Source organism: Agelaius phoeniceus, chromosome 2 (genome assembly GCF_051311805.1).
Source record: "Agelaius phoeniceus isolate bAgePho1 chromosome 2, bAgePho1.hap1, whole genome shotgun sequence".
Lineage (NCBI taxonomy): Eukaryota > Metazoa > Chordata > Aves > Passeriformes > Icteridae > Agelaius > Agelaius phoeniceus.
In genome coordinates this window covers 89,431,629-89,441,539 of record NC_135266.1, presented here as the reverse complement: position 1 = coordinate 89,441,539, position 9,911 = coordinate 89,431,629, and the positions used below count along the sequence as shown (strand labels likewise).

Below are 9,911 nucleotides of genomic sequence, written 5' to 3'. Positions count from 1 at the left end.
TTGAGCTAAGGACTCTAATCAGATTACTGGGTTATTTTCTTGGAAAAGACTGTGCTTTAATAAAAATTGGGAATGGCTTTTTTCTTTCTTCCTCTGAATTACTCACTGGTGAGTTTTTTCATCATTAAATTCTGGAAATCTGGAAAGATGTTTTTAATAGGAAATGGTTTTGTTGGCCTCATAGTTTTATGTTGCATGTGAGCATCTTAGAAATTCTTGTGATGTTTACCTGGATCTTCAATGCAAAGAGCTACAGGACAAGGTGATTTGCATGATGTCTTTCAGCAATGTTAGAGCAAGATGAGCTTTGAATTTGGTTTGTTTCATGATTTGCTTCTCTGTACCAGACTTGAATCTAGCTGCCAGTGCAATTATGTGACATTGGTGTGTGTGGAAACAGTTCATATGTTTTGGAAGGTTCTGATTCCATGACTTCCAAACCTTCTTCAGGTTGCAAAATGGTAGGTTTAAGGTGGGGTGAACCAATCTGCCTTTTTATTACAAACAGAAGAGAAGAATGAGAAAAATGCCTACAGTCAGACATGATTCATGTCTTCAGAGGATCCGAATCCCAAGAAATATCACATTCCTACTAAAACAGGAGTTGCTACTTTCTTTCCCAGAACAAATCCTTGTCAAAGTTATAATGTATGCAATAGAACACAGTGATTTAGTAGATGGTGTATATTATGCATGTTGAAGATATTTTTATTCAAATGGCCCTAGTTGGTTAGCTGGTCACTTACAGAGAGAAAGGTCTTCCAGAAGACTGACCCTATGAGGTGCTTTCCAATATTTCTGTTGGCTTTCCATCTTAGATCTCTGAATTCATCTGAATGAATTGGAAACGATTTGATTTAATTTTATGGAAAGGAAGCTTTGGAGGGAAGATGTACTTATAGAGGCAGGAAAATAGCACAAGAAGTGCTTTTGAATCTCATGTGCATGAGGAATGTGGAATAAGGGAACATTAAACCAAGTTGTGTGAGAGCAGCTGTTCAGGGTGTCCCTGCTGAGCAGCCGTGTGCCTCCGAGCTCAGGCAGGAGCAGGACAGCACACACAGATTGTGGGTTGAGCACAGGCCACGTGTTTTGCCTGTTGGTGTGGTCAGAGAGCTCTGAGGTTTGTTCCTGCAGGCCGGTGAGGGGAGAGCAGGGAAGGGCAGAGGATGGACCAACCCTCCCAACACGGGTGTCTCATGGTGCTGGGCTGGAACCAGCATGGTGACAATGCACGGTGCTGACAGTGGCATGTCAGGCTGCCATTGCCATGGGCTCAACTTTCAGCATGTCTGTAAAATGGCATACAAAATGTTCATGGAAGCCAGTGCTGTCACCTGTGGTACAGTTTCTGTCATGAGGGAAAGGAAGACTCCATCTCAAGTTATTCTTTGACTTGGTATTTATTAATTTATAAAATAAAGCAATTCAGGCACAGACTCAGCTCAATTACAGGTACATTGCTTCAAACAGATTGGCAGCATCCAAACCAGACACGTTGAATCAGGATGGGCATAATCAATATAAGGCTCAGGTCAAGTATGTTTCAGTGACAATCATTTTAAAAGTAAATAAATTCCCAGTGCAGCTGGAAAGGATTCGGAAGCTCCAGTCCTAATGTACCAAGAATGTATTGAGACTTCTCCTATTACCTATGACCACAGGACTTTGGTGAGTCCTCCACTGCATCATTTCACTGGGAACACAGATACAGGTCACTACTTCAGCAAGAGCAAGGAAGCTCAAAAGGCTATGTCATTTCATACTGAACCTTACCGGAGTTTTAAAAACAGTTTTAGAGTCTATAACTTTTTTTTCTACAATTCAGCAGTAGTGAAATATTATGAGTAAAATATTCTCATCTTATTGGGAATTCTTCAGCATCATCTTTAGGAGCTTGTATTAACCAGAAACAGCATTCAAGCATCATATTCCCAAATTAAATATGAGCATGCTTGTGATCAAGCAGGTCTGATCTGTTTGTACAATGAATTAGTAACTTTAAGCATTTCAAGAGAGATTACAGTCTGGTCTGAATCTTGGCCTTTTTTTTCTGCTGTCTTAGAGAAACTGTGATTTTCAAGGAAAGATGAGTAAATCGGAGACAATTTTCACATTCTTCTTAACTCCAGATTAGTGATCTAATCTACCCATTCCAGTTTCTATTACTTTATAACTCTTATGGTTTAAAATAAGTTCACTGACAACTCAACTAGACAGTCCAGGATAAATCATGATCTTTTACATGGATGTAATTCTGACAGAACTGTTGATGTGCTGCCAAATCCTAGCTGGCAGCTCTCGAAATTTTGGATTGCTCCAAATTAAGACTATGGAGTGTCCTGTAGGACAGGCAGCCATTATAGCTATACATATGGATTTTGGGGTGCTAAAATGTAAAAACAAATCAAATAAAAGAAAAGTGAAAGCTATGTAATATGTAACATAAAAGATAAGTAAGGAGCAGACTGACTTGATGGCTTTCATATGGGCCTCTAAGCTGGGATCCCTGAAGCCACTTGCATTATTTTGCATCTGTCTGGTGTGTATCCACAGAGACCGAATCAGCAGGACACTTGAAGCAACAGACAGTATTAAAGGCATACCTACACCAGCATTATAAAGAAGAATTAATAAACCAGAGCTGTCATTCCTTGTGGTTGTCCATGCTGAAGAGTTTGTCATGGATGAAGGAGCAGTGATGTTCTTGTGCACACTGTAGGCATCCCAGGCGAAGGGAATTGCGGCTATGAAGGAGCAGAGCCATGATGTGAGCAGCATCCAGGGCACCAGCCTGGCAATTCTCAGCTTCAGCCAGATGAAGAAAGACTGTGTAAAACTGGCAACCTTGATGCAATAGAAGACACTAAGCCAGGCTCCAAACCAGAGACTAGAGCAGTTCAGAAACATATAGCCTGTCTTGATAAATCCAAATATATTTTCTTCAAAATAGGAGGGTTCACAAAATATAGTTAAGAATAAATCCAGTATAATCCAGCATTGCAATGTAATTCTAGATGAACTCAGCGAGATCACAATCATATCATATGGGGGCCATGTTTTGCTCCCAGTGCAGCTCAATGAACTGGCAGCCAAGATAATTCCATTTCCCAGAATTCCTGCCATGCATTCAATTATGGCAATTGACAGACAAAGGAGAGCAAAAGATGTCATCATTGCAACTGAAGAGCTTGTCATTATTACTCAGCTTCTCCTGGGCTCCTGAAAGCCTTAGATCTGGCAGGCACTCCAATCCCAAGGAGCTGTTGTGGGCAATGCTCACCTATTTATCTCAGGGGCAGAAGTATCCTAATGTCATTTAACACTTCTGCTGTTTTACCTCTGGTTTTAGGGGTTGGTAGCTCAGCTGATTTGTTTAAGCATGCAAATGGGGTCAAGATTCAATTACATACTTTTAATTTGCTGAAAGAATTTGCATTGGAAAGGTTTTGGAGCAGGTGAGCTGTGGTGTTTACAAGTGTGCGTTTCCACTCCAGTGTCTGGTGTACTTCTTTACATGTCTAGATTTGTATTTTATAGGTGATGCCTTAATGTCTCCCTTTGTTGCACTGTTATCTCTTCAGAGTTTCTGAGACATACTGGACATGACCTCTTCTCTTCTTCAGATATTTTCAAATTTGTCCTGCAAAGAGGATATTTGTGTTTTTCTTTTGTGTTTGGAGATATTAAAGCATTATAATTTTTCAATAGAACAGAGGGATTTCGTAGTTGGTGTATATAACATGTGTTGAAGATAGTTTTACTAATATGAGAATAGTTAATTCGCTGGTCAGTCGCAGACAGAAAGGTCTCCCAGAGGACTGACCCTATCAGGTGCTTTCCAATATTTCTGTTGGCTTTCCCTCTTAGATTTCCAAACGTATGCTAAAGAACTGGTAACTACTTGATTTAATTTTATGGAAAGGAAGCTTTGGAGGGAAGATGTACTTATAGAGGCAGGAAAACAGCACAAGAACTGCTTTTGAATCTTGTGTGCCTGAGGAATGTGGAATAAGGGAACATTAAACCAAGTTGTGTGAGAGCAGCTGTTCAGAGTGTCCCTGCTGAGCAGCCGTGTGCCTCCGAGCTCAGGCAGGAGCAGGACAGCACACACAGATTGTGGGTTGAGCACAGGCCACGTGTTTTGCCTGTTGGTGTGGTCAGAGAGCTCTGAGGTTTGTTCCTGCAGGCCGGTGAGGGGAGAGCAGGGAAGGGCAGAGGATGGACCAACCCTCCCAACACGGGTGTCTCATGGTGCTGGGCTGGAACCAGCATGGTGACAATGCACGGTGCTGACAGTGGCATGTCAGGCTGCCATTGCCATGGGCTCAACTTTCAGCATGGCTGTAAAATGGCATACAAAATGTTCATGGAAGCCAGTGCTGTCACCTGGGGCCCAGTTTCTGTCATGAGGGAAAGGAAGACTCCATCTCAAGTTATTCTTTGACTTGGTATTTATTAATTTGTAAAATAAAACAATTCAGGCATAGACTCAGCTCAATTACAGGTTCATTGCTCCAAACAGATTGGCAGCATCCAAACCAGAAACATTGAACCAGGATGGGCATAGTGAACACAAAGCTCAAGTCATGTATGTTTCTGTGTCAATTACTTTACAAGTATGTAACTTCGCCACCGAGTTGGAAAAGGGTCATGAAGCTCCAGTTCTGACGTAACAATAATGCAGTGACACAGATCACTCTTTCAGCAAGAGGAGGAGTCTCAAACGGCCATGTCATTCTTTCCTAAACCATGCTGGGATGTTATAGACACCTTTAGAATCAGGAAATATTTTACTAGAGTTCAACCAGATTTTAAAACGATGAATGAGATATTCTGAAAATATTGGGAATTCCTCAGAATCCTCTTTAGAAGGTTTTAGTAACCAGAAACTGCATTGAAGCCTTATATTTGCAGAATGTGACCATGTCTGTGCTTAAACATGTCTATTCTATTTGTATCAGGTATTGTAACCTCAAGCGTTCCAAGAGATTCCATTCTAGTCTGAGTCTTGGCCCTGTTTTTCTGCTGTTTTAGGGAAACTGTGGTGATTTCCAAGGAAAGTACAGCCGATAATAGACAACATACACAATGATTGTTAACAAGAGTGACATCCACATAAAGCAAATTCCCACCTTCCTATTGACTGCTGATCAAGGCCCTAATGTACTCATTCCAACATCTATTATTTATACCTCTGATGATTTCAATTTAATTGTTCTGGATCTAAACTAGAAAGTCCAGGCTAAGGCACTGTCTTTTACATGGATGCAGTTCTGACATGACAGTTAGTGTGGTGCCAAATCCTAGCTGGCAGCTCTTGAAATTTGGGATTGCTCCAAATTAAGACCAATGTGTGTGCTGTAGGGCAGGCAGCCATTAAAACAACACAGACTGAGTCTCCATTGCTTAAAGGTGAAAAAACGTTGAATACGATGATAAGAACAGAAATAAAATATATAACGTAAAGGAAAAGGAAGGAACAGACTGACTTGATGGCTTTCATATGGGCCTCTAAGCTGGGATCCCTGAAACCACTTGTATTATTTTGCATCCGTCTGGTGTGTATCCACAGAGACCGAATCAGCAGAACACTTGAAACAACAGACAATGTTAAAGGCAAAGCTGTACTTGCATTCCAGAGATAAATCAATAAAGTCAGTCTGTCATTCCTTGTGGTTGTCCATGCTGAAGAGTTTGTCATGGATGAAGGAGCAGTGATGTTCTTGTGCACACTGTAGACATCCCAGGCGAAGGGAATTGCAGTTGTGAAGGAGCAGAGCCATGATGTGAGCAGCATCCAGGGCACCAGCCTGGCAATTCTCAGCTTCAGCCAGATGAAGAAAGACTGTGTAAAACTGGCAACCTTGATGCAATAGAAGACACTAAGCCAGGCTCCAAACCAGAGGCTGGAGTAGTTCAGAAATGTAAACATTATTTTGGTAGCTGTTAGCAGGTTTTCTGTGTAAAAGAAGGGTTCATAAAATATATTCATTAGGAAATCCAGTGTAACCCATGACTGCAAAATGAATCTAGATGAACTCAGTGAGATCACGATCATATCATATGGGGGCCATGTTTTGCTCCCAATGCAGCTCAATGAACTGGCAGCCAAGATAATTCCATTTCCCAGAATTCCTGCCATGCATTCAATTATGGCAATTGACAGACAAAGGAGAGCAAAAGATGTCATCGTTGCAACTGAAGAGCTTGTCATTATTACTCAGCTTCCTCTGGGCTCCTGAAAGCCTTAGATCTGGCAGGCACTCCAATCCCAAGGAGCTGTTATGGGCAATGCTCACCTATTTATCTCAGGGGCAGAAGTATCCTAATGTCATTTAATATTTCTGCTGTTTTACATCTTGTTTTCTGGGTTGATGTCTCAGCTGCTCGTTCTAAGCATGCAAATGGGGTCAAGATTCAATTACATAGGTTTCATTTTTGTGGAAGGATATGCATTGGAAGGGTTATGGAGCAGGTGAACGATGGGGTTTACAAATGTGGGTTTCCACTCCAGTGTCTGGTGTACTTCTTTACATATCTGGATTTGCCTTTCTATCTAATGCCTTAATGTCTCCTTTGTTGCACTGTTATCTCTTCAGGGTTTCTGAGACATACTGGCCATGGCCTCTTTTGATAGTTGTGTTGGTCTTCTCTTTATCAGATATTTTCAAGTTAATGCTGCAAAGAGGATTACCATGGTTTTCTTTTGTCTATGGAAAATTTTAAGCATTCTAATTTTTCTTGCATGCTTCCTCTAAGTGTCCCAATGGAGAATAATACATTTCTGTGGGAAGATCAGAACAGAGAAAATGAAAATAATTTTACAGAATTCCTTACTGGTACATTTTTCACCATCCTCCAGAATAGATGTGGAATTTTCCTAACGAATTTAAGATCTAGGAATATACAACATTACATACAGGGGCAATGTCACAAGTGTTAATTGAGGCACAATTTTGCTCCCATGTGGAATATGCATGTTTTTGAAATTCTGTTATATATGCTAAAAGAAGTGAATTCAAACACCCCCCACATCCAAGGAGATACAGGTCTTCAAAGTAAGTGGAGAGACTTGGATTCCATAAAAAGCTTTGGAACTCACGTTTCATCTGTAGCCCAGAATACAGAAGGAAGCAAACCAAGGCTCTTCAGAAACGCAGTGGCACAAGTAGCTGTCAGTTGCACAGTTAGAAGCTGTGGGGAGTGATCAAATGAGAAATTTTGAGATGTTTTCTAGGTGGCTTCTTTGAGTAGTTTGAAATTTCCTAGTGCTTAATGTAATCTATGACGGCCTAGGAGAGTGTTCAAGTCTTTTTGATCATGCACTCATAGGAGTAAAACTTCATGAGCATTCACCTCAGATTTATGTACATTTGTTTATATATTTTATATGTGTAGTACAGTATGTATTATGTATATATAAGGAACAGATACTTATTATTTGAAAATATACACCAAGAAAAAGATTGACATAATTGAAGACCAAATAAAAAATATTTTAAAGATTATTTCACTTTAGTATTGCTACAAACTCTTTTTCTCTTCTCATGAGGAATATTATTAATAATTATTTTTAGTGAGAGCAACATGATTGCATATGCTTCATTTTTGTTTTTTAATCTGGGCTTATCACTTTGTGACACAGTGATTCAGAGACCTTGCTCTATGTTCAGTTTCGTTTGATACTTGTTTGAATGGCTTTCCCACTCTCACATCTGCAAACTTCTTTGGTGAAATTCAGCAGTAAATATCCAAATTCCCTGCTGTCAAAACTTGCAAACCAATCAAAGATTGTTCTGGTTTGATATGTTTAACAAATGGGTTCAAAACTCACAGAAGATCGTCCTTAGAAAGTTTTTAAAATCAATTAGAACATTATGCTTCCAAATTTTGCAAGTGTACCTGTATGAGAGTTTTTAAAGTTGTCACACTTATACAATTTTTGGCACGAAAATCTTTTGAAAAGCAGTTCTTTTCTCATCCACTTTTAAAATCTCACTTTCACCTTGAAGAAATATAAAAGTGTGTTTGGTTTTTTGACAGGAGCAGCTCTGTAGCATGCTATTGACAGACACTTCCAACAGAAAAAGGTGAGCAAATATGTATCACTTCCCTTTTAGTAAAAGAAAACTGTGGAGCTTTACTGCTGTTTAAATTCAGCTCTTTTAAGCTCACTCATGGAATCACAGAATCACAGAATGATTTGGGTAGAAGGGGGCCTTAAAGACCATCCAGTTCTAACCCCCTGCCATAGGCAGGGACACCTTCCTGTAGACCAGGCAACTCAAAGCCCCATTCAGCGTGGAGCCTGAGCCTCTTGCCACAAGAGAACCAGCAAATGTCTGTGTGATATGTGTGGGGTTTACAGGCATGGTTTTGGCAGTGGGGAGGCTGCAGGGGTGGTTTGTGTGAGAAGAGACCAGAACGTGCCCCTGTGTCACACAGAACCAGTCCCAGTTACCCCCAAAAGGGACCCACCATTGGCCACGGCTCTGCCCAGCAGTGCTGCCGGTGACATCTGTGTGACAACTCATTTAAAGAAGGGTAAAGACCAGTGCACAGCAACTGTGAGTGAGAGGACAGAGAGAGAAATGTGAGGGGAGCAGTCTTGCAGACAGCCAGGTCAGTGAAGAAGGAAGGGGACAAGATGCTCTGGGTACCAGAGCAGACATTGCCATGCTTTCCCTGGAGAGGACCATGCTGATGTAGCCTGTGACCCTGCAGGCCCTAGCAGGGTCACACTGCAGCAGATATCCACACTGCAGCCTGAGCAGAGCCCCCTTGGCAGCAGGTGGTTGTGCCCTGAAGGAAGCTGCAGCCTGTGGAGATCCCACCATGGGGAAGGCTCGTGGCGGGAGCTGCAGCCTGTGGGGATCCCATGCTGAAGCATTTTGTCCCTGTTTTGTTCTTTCTTTCTCACTCCCCATGTCTGCTATTGATTGGGAATCTCTTATTGATTGGAAATAAATTCAGTTATTTTGCCCAAGTTGAAGGGATCCCCAGAAGGCAAGGCAAAGACAGTGAGGGCACTGTCAGGCCTGCAGTCCACCTATGATGTGGGCAAGGACAGCAGATAAGCTCTGTGAGAACACTTAGGGACAGCCACAAGTCCAGGGATTGCCAGCCATATCCAGAGTGATAAGACATGCCCAGGATCAAGCCAGTAATTCCAATCTGCAGGCCAGGATCAGTATCCAAGTGAGCTAAGCAGGTGGAAAGGCCCAGGCAAAGGTGCAGCACAGCTCAAGGAGAGACCAAGGTTGACCATCAAGCTTAGAAGCAGCTCCTGAAAGTAGAGGGCTCCAAGCCCCACTGAGGCTTCACTCAGCAATCTGCTAAAAGGCCAGTCAGGTGGACTGTGGAAGCTGGCTCTGAAACAAGGCAGCCAAACCCCCCCAAAACAAGGCCTTACTTTCACCAGAATGTCCATTCATAGCTCTTAGTCTTTCCCTGTCCCCACATACACAAAAAAGCAGTACAGCCTGGCACACAGGTTTTGCTTTTTTAAAAATCCTGCTGTGATGGGCACTGAAAATTGACTCCATTGCATGTTGCCCTGAATGTCAATGTTGAAAATTCCAGGCATGCTTATAGGAATGCAAATCAGAGAAGGATCCTGTAGTGATCTCTCATGTAGATATTTGCATTTCTTGCCTTGAGCTAAAGACTCTAATCAGATTACTGGTTATTTTCTTGGAAAAGACTGTGCTTTAGAAAATAAATGTGTTCTTCTGTCTTTCTCTGATTTTCTTACTGATAATTATTTTCATCATTAAATTACAGAAACCCAGAAGATTGCCTTTAACAAAAAAGGGCTTTGTTTCCAACGCTGGCCATTGTTTTATGTTACATGTGAGCAGTTCCCTAGAAAATTTAGTGAGTTTTTTTTTTCTGGATGCTCAACGAAA

At 41.5% G+C, this 9,911-nt stretch overlaps 2 protein-coding genes across 2 annotated transcripts; both read right to left on the bottom strand.

The window, feature by feature from the left end:
• Positions 1–2,241: 2,241 nt before the first annotated feature.
• LOC129117591 (taste receptor type 2 member 40-like) lies at positions 2,242–3,272 on the bottom strand. Its single transcript, XM_054628336.2, has one exon. The coding sequence runs from the start codon at positions 3,196–3,198 to the stop codon at positions 2,242–2,244; it is 957 nt and encodes a 318-aa protein (XP_054484311.2). The 5' UTR covers positions 3,199–3,272.
• A 1,864-nt stretch (positions 3,273–5,136) lies between these two features.
• LOC129135105 (taste receptor type 2 member 40-like) lies at positions 5,137–6,538 on the bottom strand. The gene has a single exon (XM_054655011.2). It carries the CDS (start codon positions 6,215–6,217, stop codon positions 5,261–5,263), a length of 957 nt encoding a protein of 318 aa, XP_054510986.2. The 5' UTR covers positions 6,218–6,538; the 3' UTR covers positions 5,137–5,260.
• Positions 6,539–9,911: the final 3,373 nt, after the last annotated feature.